This window comes from Chiloscyllium punctatum, chromosome 49 (genome assembly GCF_047496795.1).
Source record: "Chiloscyllium punctatum isolate Juve2018m chromosome 49, sChiPun1.3, whole genome shotgun sequence".
NCBI lineage: Eukaryota > Metazoa > Chordata > Chondrichthyes > Orectolobiformes > Hemiscylliidae > Chiloscyllium > Chiloscyllium punctatum.
Window position 1 is genome coordinate 19,046,451 of NC_092787.1, and position 21,407 is coordinate 19,067,857.

At 42.7% G+C, this 21,407-nt stretch overlaps 1 protein-coding gene across 3 annotated transcripts in view; it reads left to right on the plus strand.

Annotated features, from left to right (window-relative positions):
• LOC140469322 (hemicentin-1-like) overlaps positions 1–21,407 on the plus strand; it is a 438,266-nt gene that overhangs the window by 56,341 nt on the left and 360,518 nt on the right. For all 3 annotated transcript variants that reach the window (XM_072565717.1, XM_072565718.1, XM_072565719.1), the window contains exons 3-4: positions 5,124–5,282; positions 8,789–8,911. In XM_072565717.1, coding sequence (XP_072421818.1) covers positions 5,124–5,282; positions 8,789–8,911 — 282 coding nt within the window. The remainder of the gene's footprint in view (positions 1–5,123; positions 5,283–8,788; positions 8,912–21,407) is intronic.

Genomic DNA, 21,407 nt, shown 5'->3' on the forward strand with positions numbered 1-21,407 from the left:
GTAAACCTATGTTGTACTCCCTCTGTGGCCAATGTATTCTTCCTCAGGTGCGGTGCCCAGATCTTCTCAAAATACTCCAAGTGGGGTCTAACCAGGATTTTTATAGCTGCATCTTTTGCATCCTTACATGCCAGTCCTCTAGATATAAGGACCTACATTCCATTTGCCAACTTAATTATTTTCTGCGCCTGTTAGTGAAATTGTAAAAACCTATGTGCCTGAATCCCCAAGTTTCTTTGAATATCCACAGTATTTAACGTCATACTATCCAGAAAGTAGAATATGGGGAACCTTGTACTTGCTGACTTTAAACTCCATCTGCCACAGTTTTACCCATCAATGTCCCTTTTAAATTTTATTCTATTATCTGCACTTATGCAATGGTGCCTAATTTTGTCTCATCAGCAAATTTAATTTATGATTTTCTATGCCATTATCCAAATCATTAATAAATAATGTGAATAATTGTGGGTCAACTGCTCACATCCTGCCAATTTGAGTACCTAGCCATTATCCCTATTTTCTGTTGCTTGCCACCTCAATCAATTTCCCAGCCTTGTCAGTAATTTGCCCTCAATTCAGTGGGCCTCTGCTGAAATTAATAGTCTCTTATGTGACGCTGTATCAAATGCCTTCTGGAAGTCGACATAAACAACATCCATAGACATTCTCCAGCCGACTTTCTTAGTCACTTCTTCAAAAAAATCATTGAAGTTTGTCAGATATAACCTGCCTGTCATGAATCCATGCTGGTTTTCCCTGATTAGCTGAAAATGTTCGAGGCGTTTAGTTTCCCCTCTTTGATTTATAGATTGCAACAAGTTTTCCACCACATGCTAAATCTTCACCTGCACAACCACTGATACCCCAGTCCTTTCAAATCAGTTGTTGTGCTTTTCTACTACATTCATAGGATGTAAGAGTGTTGTTGGTTAGGGAGTGATTTGCAGCATTTTGACACAGTTATAATGAAGAAACAGTGATATAGTTCCAAGTCAGGATGTTGTGCAGCTTGTATAGTATAAAGGGTTAATTCTAACTGTTGTGGTAATCAAAAGTGTACAGCATCACAGGAAGTGAGGCCACTTCACATGGTATTAGAATACCTCATGGTAGCTATAGCCCACAGTTAGATGTGCTTCAATAATGTTGATGCTTTCTTTTTCTTTAAGTAGAGTCTTTAAATATTCTCTATTAGCCTAATAACCAGTTTTGAAGAAGAATCATACCATTCTTGAAATATTAACTTTATTTGTTTCTCCAAATATGTTGCCAGACCTGCTGAGTTTCTCTAGCATCGTCCATGTTTGTTTCAAATTTCCGCCAACTGCAGTATTTTGCTTTCCCTCAGTCACTGGATGCTCATTATAAGTCTTGGGGATGAAGTCCAGTGACTATTATTACCCACCTACACTCAGTCAACTTAGCAGAGAATGGGAATTGTGCATCATTATTTAGAATTTTCTGTGCAGAAACAAGCCACACAATTCTCCTCCCATTGTACTTCTGCATTTCCTTATATTCCTTTCTCCCTCATATGCTTATCTAGTTTCCCCTTAAATACATTTACGATTTTCTTGTGATCACTTCATCTGAGTTCAAATTGGACATGCTCACCATCTCTGGGACAGAGGTTTCACGGAGTTCGATTTATTGGTGACTGTGTTACATCTATGGCCTGTGGCCTTGATCTTTGGCACAGGTGTGGGCAAACAATATGAGGAAACTAGTCTTTGACACCCCTGTGTTTTCTCCATTTTCATTTCACCCTCTGGTCTCTCAGTTGTGTCTTTCCCCAGCACTGTCCCCACTCTGGTCACCATTATCTGTCAGCTTTGCCTGAGTTTGGGTTTTTTTATGTCAGAATTGCCTGTAAAGCCAGCTATGGCCAACGCTCTCACCTTGTATTTCTGGGACTGCAGAGCTGCTGGCTATCCAATTGGCAGGACTTGCTCCTGAGATAGGAGCAGATGTCTTACTTAAAGTAATTAGTACCAAACTCAGCATTACTGTGATGCCTGGGCTTGCCATTAACAGGCCTGCAAAATCCTGCCTTAGATTACATAGTGTGGAAACAGGCCCTTCGGCCCAACAAGTCCACACCGCACCCGCCGAAGCACAACCCACCCATACCCCTACATCTACCCCTTACCTAACACTACAGGCAATTTAGCATGGCCAATTCACCTGACCTGCACATCTTTGGAGTGTGGGAGGAAACCGGAGCACCCGGAGGAAACCCACGCAGACACGGGGAGAATGTGACCAAGCATGTGGATGAGGGTAGAGCAGTGGATTTGACCAAGCATGTGGATGAGGGTAGAGCAGTGGATGTAGTGTACATGGATTTTAGTAAGGCATTTGATAAGGTTCCCCATGGTAGGCTTATGCGGAAAGTCAGGAGGCATGGGATAGAGGGAAATTTGGCCAATTGGATAGAAAACTGGCTAACCGGTCGAAGTCAGAGAGTGGTAGTAGATGGTAAATATTCAGCATGGAGTCCAGTTACAAGTGGAGTTCCGCAGGGATCAGTTCTGGGTCCTCTGCTGTTTGTAATTTTTATTAATGACTTAGATGAGGGAGTCGAAGGGTGGGTCAGTAAATTTGCAGATGATACAAAGATAGCTGGAGTTGTGGACAGTGAGGAGGGCTGTTGTCGGCTGCAGAGGGACTTAGATATGATGCAGAGCTGGGCTGAGGAGTGGCAGATGGAGTTCAACCCTGCCAAGTGTGAAGTTGTCCATTTTGGAAGAACAAATAAGAATGCGGAATACAGGGTTAATGGTAGGGTTCTTGGTCAGGTGGAGGAACAGAGGGATCTTGGGGTCTATGTACATAGATCTTTGAAGGTTGCCACTCAGGTGGATAGAGTTTGTAAGAAGGCCTATGGAGTATTATCGTTCATTAGCAGAGGGATTGAATTCAAGAGTCGTGAGGTGATGTTGCAGCTGTACAGGACTTTGGTTAGGCCACATTTGGAGTACTGTGTGCAGTTCTGGTCGCCTCACTTTAGGAAAGATGTGGAAGCTTTGGAGAGGGTGCAGAGAAGATTTACCAGGATGTTGCCTGGAATGGAGAGTAGGTCGTACGAGGATAGGTTGAGAGTTCTCGGCCTTTTCTCGTTGGAACGGCGAAGGATGAGGGGTGACTTGATAGAGGTTTATAAGATGATCAGAGGAATAGATAGAGTAGACAGTCAGAAACTTTTTCCCCGGGTACAACAGAGTGTTACAAGGGGACATAAATTTAAGGTGAAGGGTGGAAGGTATAGGGGAGATGTCAGGGGTGGGTTCTTCACCCAGAGAGTGGTGGGGGCATGGAATGCGCTGCCCGTGGGAGTGGTAGAGTCAGATTCATTGGCGACCTTTAAGCGGCATTTAGATAGGTACATGGATGGGTGCTTAATCTAGGATAGAAGTTCGGCACAACATCGTGGGCCGAAGGGCCTGTTCTGTGCTGTATTGTTCTATGTTCTATGTTCTATATCTAATGTGCAAACTCCACACAGACAGTCGCCTGAGGTGGGTAATGAACCCGGATCTCTGGAGCTGTGAGGCAGCAGTGCTAACCACTGTGCCACTGTGCCGCCCACAATTGCTTAGTACAGTTATTCAGGATCTGGAATGCCTGAGAGTATGGTGGAGGCAGATTCAGTCTTTGCCTTGGAAAGAGAATCTCATTATCTGAAGAGATAAGGTTTGCTTAGCTACGGGGAGAAGGTGGAAGGGACACTGAGTCAATTGCTTTCTTCAGAGGGTCAGCACAAACACAACGGTGCAGATGGGCTCCTTTCTACATCTCAACCTCATCTCAACATTTCCAGTCAAGAAAATTATGACACTAAACCATACAAAGGCGTAGAGCTTTAGGGAAAGAATTCAAGAACATAGAACATAGCCTCCAAATGATGAAGGATGTGCAAGGGGCCAGAATTGAAGGACTGCAGAGATTTGAGGATTTTACGACTGGAAGGTTAGGGAGGAGCCATTGAAAATACAAAGGATGTGTCCAAAACTCTAACCAAGTGGATTAAGGAGGTAGTGAGAAACTGGAGTCAAATTTTGATGGTGAGAAAGGAATTTGCAATTTCGGAAAACTGTTACTTGAATAAAACTTTTCAAGAGAGGGAGGGAGATGGTCATGCAGAAAGAGAATCACAGAGGTCTAGGCACTGGTGACATAAAGTTTGTCTTCTGTTGGCTGAGGAGACACAGACCAAATAGTGTGAAGAGTGTAGTGATGTTTGCAGGATGTTTCTGGGATCATTATGCAGCTATACTACTCAAACAGATTTACAGTAGCGCCTCGATTTACGAACTTAATCCGTTCCGGGACCCGGTTCACGAACCGAAAAGTTCACGAACTGAATCAATTTTTCCCATTGTTCGGATAGCGTAAGAATGCTTGGACGGCTGTTCACGGCGCACGCGCCAAAGACGAACTGAATGAGTTCACGTGGGGCCCGAGAGCTTTTGCGTTCAACAAGCGCGTAGCAAAGCAGAACAATGAAACCACATGGTCGCACACAGGCGTTCGTACCTTTGTTCGTACCTTGAATTTCGTACATATGTTGAAGCAAAATTTTATGTACAATTCTGTTCAGAAACCGATTTGTACATGAACGGGATCGTTCGTATGTCGAGGCGCTACTGTATTTAGAATAGAGGTGTTTCTCACTGAAATAATTAGTCGAATCCATAAAGTGTAGCATTATGATCAGCTTTTTATTTGTACAACAAAAACACAGCTGTTACTTGACTATTTTGTTTAGGCTTCTTTTGTGTTCACACAATCCAACTGGATAGGTTTGAGAACTGTGAATAAGATATTGAAGGAACACTGGTTTCTGGACCCTTGCACAAATGTGTCATCTGTTATCTAGACCTAGGTGGGAATTGGGCTACTATTGTTAGGCTCTGAATCTATTTCCTCTTTGGCCTATCTGAGAAGGTTTCTTTATCTTGAATATTGGCCACTGCAAGAAAGTATTTTCTGTATTTGGTATTGGGTGAGGATGTTGTTTGATTTCTCTTCATTCAGACACTGCATATCAAGTAAGTAGCTGGCATCAAGAGAAACAATTGCAGTATTGATGGATCTGATTTTATCCTCTTTATTTGCAGGGTGGTGGGGACTGCCCAGAGATGAGTATGGGAGCAATTAAGCAAGCGCTCGAAGTATCCCAACCTCGTTCTTTTATCTATGTCTTTACTGATGCCCGGGCAAAGGACTATCAACTGACGAAGGATGTCCTGCAACTCGTCCAACTGAAGCAGTCCCAGGTAAGCAAGAAGAGCTAACTGAGATGGTACAGGTCTGGCCTCTGAATCCGCAAAAAAGGGTAAACATTACAATCGTGAGTGTTGATTCAATGAGTGAGTTACAGATTGACATTTCCTTTCAAAGTTTTGAGGCTGATTTATACATGTTGCTTTTTGATGGAACATTAAAGATTTTTGAGCTATCTTGTGGAAGCATGTCAGTGGGGCTTCGTACTTGCCGTCGAAGCTAAGCATGGAAGTAGGTGTTCTGTTGTATTCACAATATACCAAGCCAGCGTTCTATTTCCCTGAGGTACTGGGTTCCTGGTAAGTGGAGATGCTTCATAATGCATCGGGCCTATTCTGAGGCAGAGCCAAGGAGGTTTGAAGAGGTAGCAATGGTTTCTTCCTTGCACGACATATCAAAACTGAAGTTCCATCTGTCAAAGTGGGTGTGTGGGTCCTGATGGAATTATTTCTTCAAGGTGGAAGTTATTGGTGCATTTTAAAATAAAAGTAGATGCATTATTGTAAATGTACCATTGTAAATATGCCTCTGGCATTGCTCACCAACAGATGATGAACAATTCTAATAAGTATGGTGACAATGCACTTGGGACAGATTTCAGATGCATTCCATGATGCGGAGTTCTCAACAATAGTTTGAAATAGGATTGAAAAAGGTGAAATGGTACCTCAAAATGCTTAACATCGACAGCCATGACAGCATGAAATGTGTTTTCTAGCTTATTGTTTTATTTATGTAGTTGTAAATCTTCTGTGGAATTGCTGTCACAGATTCAAAACCAAATATAGACTTTGGCCGAAAAGGGATAATTGTGTGAAGATATTCAAACATACTTCAGTGATAGAATTCTTTGGTTTCTACAGTTCAGTTGGTATTGCCCACAACAGTTTCTCTGCAGTTCAGGTTGAAAAAGTAGGAGATGCAGTAGGCTGCTGTAATTACAGCGTGCAATGTTAATAGTAGCTGTTTGCATTAGAATTGCACACTCAGGACTTCATAATGGGAAAAGTTGACTGAAAATTCTGACCAAATATAAAGCAACAAGATTTTGATCACAGAATGTGTGTAGATACCAAAAACCTATTTGATGCTGTTGGGAGAATTAATTGGTTAAGCTTCCAATATGGTGTTTGAGTGGATGAACTCATGGCCAGCAGAGGGATACCTTTCCTCTAATATACACAACACCTCTGCGATCCTTTTAGACTACTTTACCATCACTTAAGAGTTTGCAATTTGTAACTGGATTTTTCTCATCTTCCAGGAGATTCCACAGCTTCAGGTTGCCTGGGTAGATAAATACAGTTTTGTGATATATAAGGCATCAAGACTATGTTAGATAGGCTGGTGGGCCTTTATTGTCAATTACCTTTGTATGATTTTGGAGTTATTATAGTACAAGCTGAACAGGATGTGTTATAACCTTATTTGTATTTCATTGTTATAGGACCTGAGACTAATACTGTGGGAGTGGGGTAAGATTAATGCTAAAAGTACTTAGCCTTCTGTCCAAAACATACTGGTTAAGGAAAACAAGGTGTCAAGCAAACCCCACACTTGAAATCAGCATTGGATGTTTTGTATATGCAAATGAAGGGTCTAACTACTATTTAGGACCCTTTATAAAATTGTGTTGGTGGCACCAGCTGTGGGGGAGAAATTGAGGACTGCAGATGCTGGAGGCCACTTTTGGAGTCAAAACGTGTGGTGTCGGAAAAGCACAGCCAGTGAGGCAGCATCCGAGGAGCAGGAGAATCAACGTTTCGAGCATAAGCTCTTCATCAGCAACTGAGGGAGGCACAAAGGGGCTGAGAGATAAATGGGATGGGGGTGGGGTTGGGGGAAGGTAACTGGGAATGTGATAGGTTGGGGTTGATGGTGATAAGTTGGAGCGGAAGGTGGAGTGGATAGGTAGGAAAGAAGATGGACAGGTTCTACAGACTAAGAGGACCATTACAAGTTGGAGGGTTAGATCTGGGATGAGGTGGGGGGAGGGGAGATGAGGAAACTGCTGAAATCAGTATTGATCCCATGTGGTTGGAAGGTTCCCAAGGTGGAGGAGGCCCAGGACTTGCATGACCTTGGCGGAGTGGGAGGGGAATTGAAGTGTTCAGCAACAGGGTGGTGGGGTTGTTTAGTGCTTGTGTCCCAGAGATGTTCGCTGAAATGTTCCGCAAGTTAGCATCTTGTCTTCTCAATGTAGGGGAGACCACATTGGGAGCAACAGACACAATAGATGACGTGTGTGGAAGTGCAGGAAAATCTCTGCTTTATGTGGAAGGATCCTTTGGGGTCTTGAACGGAGGTGAGGGGTAGGTGTGGGCGCAGGTTTACACTTTCAGCGATGGCAAGGGAAGGTGCTGGGAGTGGATGGTGGGTTGGTCGGGTGCATGGAACTAACAAGGAACTCGCGGAGGGAATGGTCTCTGCAGAATGCTGATAGAGGTAGGGAGGGAAATATATCTCTAGTGGTGGGTCTGTTTGTAGGTGGCGGAAATAGCTGAGGATGATACGTTGTATTCGGTGCTTGGTGGGGTGGAAGGTGAGGATCAGCTGTGTTCTGGAAAATGTGCCCTACATGAAGATCCCTCAAAGAGACTTCTGCAGGCTACCACCAAAAAAGATAAGCATTTAATAAGTAATGATTATCTAAATTTGAAGAACCGCTCTGTGTAGGGAATCTCACGGCTTTGCTTTAAAATCACCATCTTCCAACGCTGGCTATCCTCTCTCTTGATGGCTGCATTCTCCTCTGCTTATTCTTCCAATCACTATCCTTAACTTGTCCTCTGAGATCCAATTTCTGCCCTCCTCCTTCACAATCAGACTGGTTTAGTTTGGAAAACCTGGTCGGCATGGACAAGTTGGACCGAAGGGTCTCCAAAACTCTTTGACAATTGCTACACCCTTCCACCACACAGCGATGTGCTGACTCTCTCTCCCTTCATCTCATGATTACAACATGCCTCACTCCTCCATTTGCTGACTTCCTCCTTCCCTCTCCTGCTCACTGCCCTTGTTCCCTTGCCCTCCCTCATTGCTGCACCTCCTTGTACCATCTTTTCTCCCCTCTTGTTATCTTTGCTGTCTTTGATGTCCTGGAAGTCCAAAGGAACATGTTCTGAAAGCTTTAGCCTATTTTCTGTTACTTTCGTGAGATGTTCGGTGAGTATTGTTATGCTAGACTGTTAGCGTGTTGTTGGCAAAAGCTAAACAGATGCTAGAAATACTCAACAGGATTAGCAGTACCTGTGGAGAGACTAAACCAGACTTCTGCTGCATCTGCTGACTATTTACAGAGTTTTACTTTTATTTCCAATATCTGGTATTCACAATATTTTGTCATTTTTTTGGTTTGAAACTAAACTTATCGACCCTGTTCTGAAAGGGATTTCTTTAAGCAAAATGTTAAAACCGAGTGCTAATCTAAGGGTTGAGGGGCTCCTGAGGAATATTAATTGGGAGTGGATTAAAGTGATTGAAATTCTTTTCCAAACAGGTTGTGTTTGTGTTAACTGGAGACTGTGGGGACAGAGGCCATCCTGGCTATCGAGCATTTGAAGAGGTAGCTTCAATGAGTTCGGGTCAAATATTCCACCTGGATAAACAGCAGGTCAATGAGGTAAGCAGATGCACCCTTTAGCTGAACTGATCCTTTTCCACAGGGATGTTTCCCAGAGGACCAGGTTAAATGCTTTGAGAAACCTGAATTGTGTTTGTTGTTCTGGAATAACATAATGTACGTTAAATATGTGCTACTGGACAGTGATCAGGAACAGAAACCTTGGGATTTTTCTCCTCCCTAGTCCAATCACATTCTTGGAAGTTGTAAATTCATGAACAATGGTTACTGGAGGAAGTCACACCAAAGTTTAGAAATATTCTGCATACAAGAAGTTTTAGAAGATCTTCAGCTCTTGTAGCCCTGCTGGAGTCTTTGTCAAAGCCCAGTAGTTTTTAAATATGATCAGCTTTCTGTGTCTACCATCCTTCCGAGCTGTGAGTTCTAGATTCCCAACAACTCCTAGGTGAAAACAAGTTCCTGTCAAATTTTCTATAAACCTCCAGCCTGCTGGAATATAGGCAGCTCTCGGTCAAAGGCAGCTACTTGATCAGGAAAAGCACCGTTATTTCACTTTTGATCATGCAGATACTTTCCAGCAGGTTGACCATGAAAACACAATGATAACCATTGTGGTAACAATCCACTCATTCATTAATGTCCTTTAATATCTGAAGGAGCAGGAGAATCGACGTTTCCGGCATGAGCCCTTCTTCAGGAATGAGGAGAGTGTGCCAAGCAGACTAAGATAAAAGGTAGGGAGGAGGGACTTGGGGAGGGGAGTTGGAAATGTGATAGGTGGAAGGAGGTTAAGGTGAGGGTGATAGGCCGAAATGGGGGTGGGGGCGGATAGGTCAGGAAGAAGATTGTAGGTTAGGAAGGTGGTGCTGAGTTCAAGGGTTGGGACTGAGACAAGGTGGGGGGAAGGGGAAATGAGGAAACTGGAGAAATCTGAGTTCATCCCTTGTGGTTGGAGGGTTCCTAGGTGGAAGATGAGGCGCTCTTCCTCCAGCCGTCGTGTTGCTATGGTCTGGCGATGGAGGAGTCCAAGGACCTGCATGTCCTCGGTGGAGAGGGAGGGGGAGTTGAAGTGTTGAGCCACTCCAAGGCCTCCAAGGCCCCAAGGGATCCTTCCATATCCGCCACAAATTCACCTGCACCTCCACACACTGCATTTACTGCATCCGCTGCACTCGATGTGGCCTCCTCTATATTGGGGAGACAGGCTGCCTACTTGCGGATTGTTTCAGAGAACATCTCTGGGACACCTGGACCAACCAACCCAACCACCCCGTGGCTCAACACTTCAACTCCCCCTCCCACTCCACCAAGAACATGCAGGTCCTTGGACTCCTCCATCGCCAGACAATAGCAACACGACGGCTGGAGGAAGAGCGCCTCATCTTCTGCCTATGAACCCTCCAACCACAAGGAAGGAACTCAGATTTCTCCAGTTTCCTCATTTCCCCTCCCCCACCTTGTTTCAGTCCCAACCCTTGAACTCAGCACCACCTTCCTAAACTGCGATCTTCTTCCTGACCTCTCCGCCCCCACCCCCACTCCAGCCTATCACCCTCACCTTAACCTCCTTCCACCTATCACATTTCCAACGCCCCTCCCCCAAGTGCCTCCTCCCTACCTTTTATCTTAGCCTGCTTGGCACACTCTCGTCATTCCTGAAGAAGGGCTCATGCCCGAAACGTCGATTCTCCTGCTCCTTGGATACTGCCTGACCTGCTGCGCTTTTCCAGCAACACATTTTCAGCTCTGATCTCCAGCATCTGCAGTCCTCACTTTCTCCTTTAATATCTGAAACCTACTATCCTTAGCTGGTCTAAGCTACATCTGACTCCAGAACCATACCAATCTGAAAGAAAAAAAGACTTGCAGTTTTATGATGTGCATTTGTCAGTGTTGGACTGAAGAGGACAAAATTGAAAATCACATAATGCCAGGTTATAGTCCAACAGGTTTATTCAGAAGCACTAGCTTTCGGAGCACTGCTCCTTCATCAAGTAGCTGTGGAGCAGGATCATAAGACACTGAATTTATAGCAAAAGATCACAGTGTCATGAAACTGAAATGATATATTGAACAAACCTAGATTGCTGTTAAGTCTTTTATCTTTTAGAATGGGTTGCAGCTTTTGGTTCATTAATATGTAAATCCCAGAACTTTTTTTAAGACACATTCTCAAGGTAACTTAAGATTTTCTAAAAAAAGGTGACATCTTCGTTCAGACAATGCATTAAAGGTATGAGATTAGAGTCTGTCTGTATCCCAATCTTGACTCAGACTGGTTCTAGTTCCAAAGTAGGAATTTATAAAATGTTACATGGATTGACTGCCTCCATTGATTGCCTGTAGATTGTGTGCTTTTTGAGCAAAACAGAACGTGTCTGCAAATAAAATTTTGCAAATGCACATTCACCCCATAGACTTACGTGTGTGTGTGTGTGCATGAGAGAGAGAGAGAGCGAGTGTGCATGTGAGTGTGTGCAAGAGAGTGTGTGTTTCCATGTGATCATGCTTGGTAGAATGTGCATGAGTGTGACCGAGTATAAGACCGTGAGAGGGTGTGTGCATGAGTTTAAGTGTGGGGGTGTATGAGAGAGCGTGTGTATGAAAGCGAGTCTGCATGAGTGTGTGTGTATGTGTGCTTGTGTGTGTGAGTGTATAGTGTAGTGGGGTCTCCTGTAGTGTGACATGAACCCAAGGTCCTGGTTGAGGCCATTCTCATGGGTACCAAATTTGGCTATCAGCCTCTGCTCAGTCACTTTGCGTTTTTGCTTATACTGAAATCTGCCTTGCAGGACGGTCACCCAAAGATCTGAGACCGAATGTCTCTGACCACTGAAGTGTTCCCTGACTGGAAGGAAACATCCCTGTCTGGTGATTGTTCTGTGGTGTCCTCTGCTTGTTCTCACCAATGTAGAATGCCTTCGGGCATCCTTGCCTGCAGCGTGTGAGATAGATAGCGTTGGCCGAGTCACATGAGTACCTGCCGCATTCACAGTGGGTGTTATCCCCACCTGTAATGGCGGTATCCATGTCAACACTCTGACATGTCTTGCAGTGGTTGACATGACTGGGTTGAATGGTGTTGTGGTTGATATTGTCCTGAAGCTGGGCAGTTTGCTGCGAACAATGGTCTGTTTAAGGTTTGGCGATTGTTTAAAGGTGAGATGTGGAGGCATGGGGAAGGTTTTGGCGAGGTGCTCATCCTCATCGATAATGTTCTTCGCAGTCTACAAAATATTGTTTCACAGAATATCAACATGGATACCACCATTACACATGGGGACACCACCCACCATGTACGTGGCAGGTACTCATGTGACTTGGCCAATGTTGTCTACTTCATATGCTGCAGGTAAGGTTGCTCAAAGGCATGGTACATTAGCGCAACCAAGCAGATGCTACAACAATGGATAAATGGATTCCACACAAAAATCACCAGGCAGGAATGTTCCCTCTGAGTCACGGAACACTTCAGTGGTCAGGGACATTCAGCCTCAGATCTTCGGATGACTATCTTCCAAGGCGAACTTTGGGATACGCAACAACGCAGAGTGGCCGAGCAGAGGCTGACAGCCAAGTTCAAGTTTGGTACCCATGAGGATGGCCTCACCTGGGACTTGGGTTCATGTCACACTACAGGTGACCCCACTAAACTATACACTCTCTCACACACGGGCACAAATACACACACACTCTTACATACACACGCAGACCTTCTCCCATAGACATGCTCTCATACACCCACACACACCCATACACCCCCGCATACTCACAACCACACACACACCCTTTCCCAGGCTTATACTCCCATCACACTCACACACACTGTACCAAGCATGCAGACACGCAAACGCACATTCTTTCATGTGCACTCATACACACCACTCACATGCATACATTCAAACTCGCTGTCTCGCATGCATGCGCACATACGTATAGGTCTATGGGGTGAATGTGCATTTGCAGAATTATGTTTGCAGACACATTCTATTTTGCTCAAAAAGCATACAGTCTGCAGGCAATCAATGCATTCAGTCAATCCATGTAACATTTTATAACTGTTGAAAAATGTGGTGCTGGAAAAACACAGCAGGCCAGGCAGCATCCGAGGAGCAGGAGAATCGACGTTTTGGGCATAAGCCCTTCTTCTGAAGAAGGGCTTATGCCCGAAATGTCGATTCTCCTGCTCCTCGGATGCTGTCTGGCCTGCTGTGTTTTTCCAGCACCACATTTTTCAGCTCTGATACTCCAGCATCTGCAGTCCTCACTTTTTCCTAACATTTTATAAATTCCAACTTTGGAAATAGAACCAGTCTGAGTCAAGACTGGGATACAGACAAACTCTAACCTCACACCGTTTATACGTTATCTGAGCTGAGGTGTCACCTTTTTTTATAAAACCTTAAGTTATCTCGAGAATGTTTCTTAAAAGAAGTTCTGGGATTTACATATTTATGAACTGAAACCTGCAATCCATTCTAAAAGATGAAAGGCTTAACAGCAATCTATGTTTGTTCATTATATCATTTCAGTTGCAGAATACTGTAATCTTTTGCGATAAATTCAGTGTCTTATGATCCTGCTGCACAGCTACCTGATGCAGGAGCAGTGCTTCGAAAGCTAGTGCTTCTGAATAAGCCTGTTGGACTATAACCTAATGTGTGATTTTTAACTTTGCATTTTTATAGCACCATTCATGACAGATCATCCCAAAAGTGCTTTCCACCTAGTAAATAACTTTTGAAGTGTAGTTGTTGTAATGTAAAAAGAGTACAAATAACCAGGTAATTTATTTTGTGATGATGATTGAGGTTGGATACTGGCCAGGACACATTGTGCCTTTGGATCCTATTTGTCCACTTGAGGGTGCAAATGGGTCCTTTGTTTAAATTGTCATTCAAGGATATAAACTGTGGTGCGTAGCACGTCTCATTACTGCATTGGATTGGTACCATAGGCCATTCAGCCCCATTGAGCCTGCTCTTCTATTGATCATTGCTAATATGTTTTTCAACCCCATTCTCACACCTTCTCATTGAAACCTTTGATCTCCTTACCAATCAAGAACCTACTTATCTCTGTCTTAAATACACTCAATGACTTGGCCTCCTCAACAATCTGTGCAATGAGTTCCACAGATTAACTACCTTCTGGCTAAAAAAATTCCTCCTCATTTCAATTCTAAGTGGTTGTACCTGCACTCTGAGGCTGTGTCTTCATGGGTTCTACCCCAAGCTGCTCCAAAAGACCATCTCGATAAATTCTACAAATTCCTTTGCTTGAGATCCGTTAACAACCTCATTTTCCCAGTCCACCTACATATTAAAGATCCCCATGGTTATTGTAATAGTGCCTTTCTTGCCTTTTCTATTTCCAATTATGCAATTCACCAGGATTCTGGTCCCAGCATGATTCACGTGGAGCCTATCCTATTGGAACACCTCCCTCCTTCTCTGGGACTGGTGCCAATGTCCCATGAATTCAGACCCATTTCTCCCATACCAATCTTTGAGCCTTGTGTTTATCTTTTTAATCTGTCAATTTGTTTGTGACTCATGTAGTAATCAGGAGATTATTACTTTCTTGGTTCTGCATGGGAAGTTAGCCCCCCAAAATGAATCTCTTTCCTCTTTTTACTTATATCATTGGTACCTATGTGGACCATGACAATTCCCCTTGCACTCCAAGTTCCTCTGCAGCCCACATGAGCTTGGAACAGACTGTGCTTGGAACCTCTGTCTCAAACTCCCTTGACAAAACAAGGACAAAATGCACCTCTTAAAGCCATAGTATTGTCACAATAAGATTTTCCTTTTTATCTAATAATAATTAATATCTGGAAAGTACAGGAATAAATCTTCTGTGTACATATTATGTTTGACAGATTAACCATCTTTTAATCTGGAAACCTCAAATTGTCAAATTTGTTTCGGTCTTACTGCTGTAGTTTTAATATATTTTCTTGCCTCGCCATTGTTTATTGACTCTAAGTGGATGTTGTTTGATGTTTAAAGTGGCAACATGGAATGATAGTGTGAAATAATGAAATGGTGAGATGTATATTCCTAGGCAAAGAAATACTGTTCCCATTAGCAGATTTAATTAATGATTTCAGAAGAAAATTTGAGGGCACTTGAAGGAAATAAACTTGTAGGACTAAATGAAACAAGTATGGGAATGGGACCACTGGATTACTGTGCTGAGAGCTGGCATGGACTTAATTTGCTGAATTGTCTTCTTCTGTATTTTAATGACTCCGTAACCTTACAGTTTATTTCATGGTTCAGAACTGTTAATTTTCACTGGGTTATTTTGGTACGGAACTAGGCAGAAGCGAGGCCTCTGAAGGGATCTCAAATCAGAACCTGTGAGCAGGTAAGAGTTGCACCCTTTGGTCAGACATAGATATAGGGCTAGGGAGAAAAGGGAAGGAACTTGAATGTTCAAACACAATAAGCAAATTTAGTCAAAAAAACTCCATTAAAACTCACCCCAAGATAGGTAAGTAAACTTATGTAAATTATCTCGCATGTTAGAAGAAAATTATGCAGCTCACCGTTTTACAAGTAATCCTGGCCACTGCCTGAGATATTGCCAGTTTTTCACTTACAGCAATAGATCCAACATCTGGAGGACATTAGATTTTAACAAGAGCATTGGTGATACCTATTATTCTTGTTCAATTCTTTCCACCCAGCAGCTTTTCTTGGTATTTAACATTCATTATTCTAATCTCAGCTGGGATCGTCCGTGGTGTGAAAGCCATTTTTTTCTCCTCAGCCAATCAATCTCCATTCAGTTGCTTGTTATAGAGTGTCAGTATTAATATTTGCAGCAGTAAATTGGCCAACACTGCTGACAATATCACTAGAAGCGACATTGAGAGAGAGAGTTAGAGAGGATTTTAATTTGTTTCGGAAAAGTTGGAAGCCTCACTGGCATTTGCTTTGACAGTCCAGCTTGTCTTTTGGTCTGTCAACTTGGAGAAGGCAATGAACATAGGCTACAGTGCAACTTCTGTAATTGTGCCACCCCCTTCACGTTCCTGTCCAAACAATATGTTGCACAAGCTTTCCTTTCTCTTAACTACTCTTCTGGTTTTAACTGCTCTAGGTCTGTCAACACTTCTTCCCTTCTCGGAATAAAAGAAGGAAATCAATATTCTTCCTGATTTGCTGCAATACTTTGCGATTGAGAAGATAATTTGACTAACTTTATAGTAAGATTATGCCTGGGTTGTTGATGGAAAGTAGTCCACATTCATGTCAGTTAACATCAGCAACTTTTATTATATATAACTATGTACAAGAGATGATAAGAGAGGAAATCCCTGGATCCTATCACATTTCAGTCCCAGATCCATGTTTTCTCACATCATTATGACATAGCTCCTTTACTCTAATAATAGCCACTGAACACATATACTTAACCTTTTCCTTCACAATTTCCTCCTGAACCTCTGCTTTTCCTGAACTGGCATCAAGGAGACAAACACAAGAGCCTGCAGTTGAGTTGAGCAGCTTGAGAAGCTAAAGGCAAGTGCTTTTTACCATCGGAATTGGGAGGCAACCCTCTCGCCATCATCCCCATTCCATGAAGCAAGATGGCAACTTTCTAGAAATAACAGTATAACTGAAATAACTGCACCGAGGCAGGTATCCCATCACCAAGTCACCCTTTATTTGCTTGTGCATAATACACTGGCTGTGGCCAGCCAGCTCAGAGTCAGTCACCTGAACTGAGGAGATTCTCAATCCTCTGTTAATACTGGTCAGCCATTGGCTCCTGATTGGCCCACAGCCAAAGAACCTTGCGATTCTTTCTCCCATATATTGTGCGATTCTGCCTTCAGTGCTTCTTTGACATCTTTTTACTCAGTTTCTCCTATGGCTTGTAACACGATGTTTATTATGAAGTATAATAGAAGCATGACAAAAATGTGTCCAAACTGCCGTGTACATAGTATCTTATCTTTTATTCTTCTGCTTTTAAGAGCCACACTTTAATTGAAAAAAAAATGGTATTTAAGACCACTCATAATCACATTCTCGTTTAATTTCGTAAAGTATTGGGTCCTGGAATTTTTGTATGTTGTTGTGCATTCTTGGAATCTAGTGGATAATGAAACACAGAGATCTTAAAGATGTACAGTTTGATCCAAAAGCATTATCCAAAAATTAATGTTTCCTAATTTATTGTCCTTGTAATGTGGCAAGAAAAATACAACTCAATGTTTGGACTGTAAACTGCAATTATGATACTATTGCTTCATCTTGTAAGAATAGAATAGTGCTGGTTGACAAGGCAACCATAAGAAGAACACAAACATAGCTTTGGCTGCCAGACCATGTTTGAGCTTGAACTGCATTTTCCAGTTGTTTTCTTTGTCTTGAGCTTATTTTGCATTGTAGATGGACTGAAGTAATGTCTGAGTCTCATTGAGGAATATTCAGGAAGGACAGCTCACGGCTTTGGGCCGGGCTGTCTAGAACCTATTTCCCAAAAATTTCCATATTGTTACTTGCGTCCAAGACATAAAGTCGTAGAGATGTACAGCATTGAAACAGACCCTTCGTCCTACCTGTCCATGCTGACCAGATATTCCAACCCAATCTAGTCCCACCTGCCAGCACCCGGCCCATATCCCTCCAAACCCTTTCTATTCATATACCCATCTAAATGTCTCTTAATGTTGCAATTGTACCAGCCTCCACCATTTCCTCTGGCGCTCATTCCACACATGTATCACCCTCTGTGTGAAAAAGCTGCCCTGTAGGTCTCTTTTATATCTTTCCCCTCTCACCCTAAACCTATGCCCTCTCGTTCTGGGATCCCCAACCCCATACCTATTTACCTTATCCATGCACCTCATAATTTTGTAAACCTCTATAAGGTCACCCCTCAGCCTCCAACGCTCCAGGGAAAACAGCCCCAGCCTGTTCAGCCTCTCCCTATAGCTCAAATCCTCCAACCCTGGCAACATCCTTGTAAATCTTTTTTGATGCCTTTTAAGTTTCACAACATCTTTCTGATAGAAAGGAGACCAGAATTGCACGCAATATTCCAACAGTGGCCTAACCAATGTCCTGTACATGACCTCCCAACTCCTGTACTTGATCCTCTGACCAATAAAAGAAAGCATACCAAATGCCTTCTTCACTATCCTATCTACCTGCGACTCCACTTTCAAGGAGCTATGAACCAGCACTCCAAGGTCTCTTTGTTCAGCAACACTCTCTAGGACCTTACCATTAAGTGTATAAGTCCTGCTAAGATTTGCTTTCCCAAAATGCAGCACCTCGCATTTATCTGAATTAAACTCCATCTGCCACTTCTCAGCCCACAGGCCCATCTGGTCAAGATCCTGTTGTAATCTGAGGTAACCCTCTTCACTGTCCACTACACCTCCAATTTTGGCGTCATCTGCAAACTTACTAACTGTACCTTTTATGCTCGCATCCAAATCATTTATGTAAATGACAAAAAGTAGAGAACCCAGCACCGGTCCTTGTGGCACTCCACTGGTCACAGGCCTCCAGTCTGAAAAACAAGCCTCCACCACCACCCTCTGTCTTCTACCTTTGAGCCAGTTCTGTATCCAAATGGCTAGTTCTCCCTGTATTCCATGAGATCTAACCTTGCTAATCAGATCCCATGGGGAACCTTGTTGAACACCTTACTGAAGTCCATATAGATCATATCTACTGCTCTGCCCTCATCAATCCTCTTTGTTACTTCTCCAAAAAAACTCAATCAAGTTTGTGAGACATGATTTCCCACACACAAAGCTATGTTGACTATCCCTAATCAGTCCTTGCCTTTCCTAATACATGTACATCCTGTCCCTCAGGATTCCCTCTAACAACTTGGCCACCAGCGACGTCAGGCTCACTGGTCTATAGTTCCCTGGCTTGTCCTTACCACCATTCTTAAACAGTGACACCACGTTTGCCAACCTCCAGTCTTCGGGCACCTCACCTGTGACTATCGATGATATAAATATCTCAGCAAGAGGCCCAGCAATCACTTCTCTAGCTTCCCACAGAGTCCTTGGGTACACCTGATCAGGTCCTGGGGATTTATCCACCTTTTACCCGTTTCAAGACATCCAGATCTTCCTCCTCTGTGATCTGGACATTTTGCAAGATGTCACCATCTATTTCCCTACAGTTTATATCTTCCGTATCCTTTTCCACAGTAAATACTGATGCAAAATACTCATTTAGTACCTCCCCCATTTTCTGCGGCTCCACACAAAGGCCACCTTGCTGATCTTTGAGGGTCCCTATTTTCTCCCTAGTTACCTTTTTGTCCTTAATGTATTTGTAAAATTCCTTTGGATTCTCCTTAATTCTATTTACCAAAGCTATCTCACATTTATGGATATTTTCCATTCAGATTTAATATAAAGGTCATAAGTATGGGTCTGTGTCATGTGTTGAGACTCACTGCATAACTGAGGTGACTGTCCAGTTGTCATTTTTATCTCTATTTCTGTTGAAATTGTAGATCTCTCTATCTTCCCATCTTATGTTGTTCTGCCTTCTCTCCAGAATATAATAATATTCAACATTAGAGACCCAGCTGTATTCAGACTTCTGATCCGAAACAAATTTCTAGAAATGTCCTTTATGTAGAAAGAGCATGAGAGTATGTTCCTGCCAAAGTGCATAACTTCACATCTCTCAACGTTATATCCCACCTGCCAATCCTTTTTCTGATTCACTTAGCCTGACTTTATCACTATGCTGATTCTTTATATCATCCTCAGTGTTTGCCCATCATCTGTTGTTGTGTTATTGTCAAACATTCAGACAGTGAAAGTCTTTTTCCTAGGATGATGACGTCAGCTTGTACGAGGGGGCATAACTGCAAATTGAGGGGTGATAGATTTAAGGCAGACATCAGAGGCAAGTTCTTTATGCAGAAAGTGGTAAGGGCGTGGAATACCCTACCTGCTAATGTAGTCAACTCAGCCACATTAGGGAGGTTTAAACAATCCTTAGATAAGCACATGGATGATGATGTAGGGGGACGAGCTGAGAATAGTTCACAGGTCGATGCAACATCGAAGGCTGAAGGACCTGTTGTGCGCTGTATTGTTCTATGTGCTATGTTCTAACTTGGTATAGAACATTTACTTTCCTCATCCAAGACATTAATATGGGTTGTACATTATTGTGGCCCTCACATTGATCCCTGTAGCACACCACTAGTCATAGGTTAAAATCCTGCAAATGCCCCCTTATCCCAACTCTTTCTTCTATTAATTGACCAATCCTCTGTCCATGCTAACATACTACCTGCAACACCATGGGCTCTTATCTTATTAAGTAGCCTAACATGTGGTATGTTTCAGACATCTTCAGAAAATATAAATATATTACATCAACTCCTTCCTCTTTATCTAACCAGCTTGTTATCTTTAAAAAAAAATCTAATAAATTTGTGAGGTACTTTGTCATGTTGAGAAGATGTAGTAGTCTGAATGCAGGTGGTCAAGCTCGGTGATTTCCCATTGCCACCATTACAGAATTTTAAGATCATCTTTAAAAGAAAGGTCAATTAAAAGAAGGTTGCAAACTCATTACAGTCCTTGCTTTAGCAGTATTGGGTGTGATATAGCTTTTACTGGCCTGACAATATATACATCCCCCCGAAAGATCATGTGAATTTTTTTAGGAGAGACCAGAAAACAGATTAAAAACTCCAATCAATTTTCAGGGAAAAAGAAAATGGGAAACCCCTTTCTGTGCTCCTAAACAAATGAAACTAGTTTGAGAAAACCATGGTCCTGCTTAATGTAATATTTTGCCTGTTTTTTGTGCAATGTGATTTCTGGCCCATTCAAAACAGATCAACCAACTCTCTGAATTCACCGTTCAGTACTTCAATGGATTAGTGTTTGCTACATTAATCAACAACCTGCATCATTCTCTGGGAATGACCCACCTTGTGAAATCTGGTTTTAAATGACTTCAAGTTGTCCTCCTGGTCCTTCTTTACCTATTTAATTGGAACAACTTGTTAACTTGAACATGGTCTGTTCCCTACATCATCATCTACACCTTGATTTGATCACCCCAATATCCATGCTTCTCTGAAATGTTGTGTTGCAGCAATGTTTTTGTATCATTGTAAGTGATTTAGTTTTTACTGGGAAGTAGTCTGCTGACATTTCTCTGCACTTTTCGACTTCTCAATATCACCCACTAAGTACAACTACAATGTACACATTATTTGAACTGACAACTGATCAGACAGACTAGCATGCCCATCATATAGTCAGTTGTTTTAAAAACGCAGCCAATGTCCTGTTCTCTATTGCTCTAAAACATTACTTTTGAACTTCAGCAACGTACACATTAGTGTGCCCAAATCTCTTTTCTTCACCAGATAAGCTCTTGTCAAAGCTCTTCACTGGAGCTTTGACAAAGGGTCAGTTAGACTCGAAACGTCAACTCTTTTCTCTCCTTACAGGTGCTGCCAGACCTGCTGAGATTTTCCAGCATTTTCTCTTTTGGTTTCTTTTCTT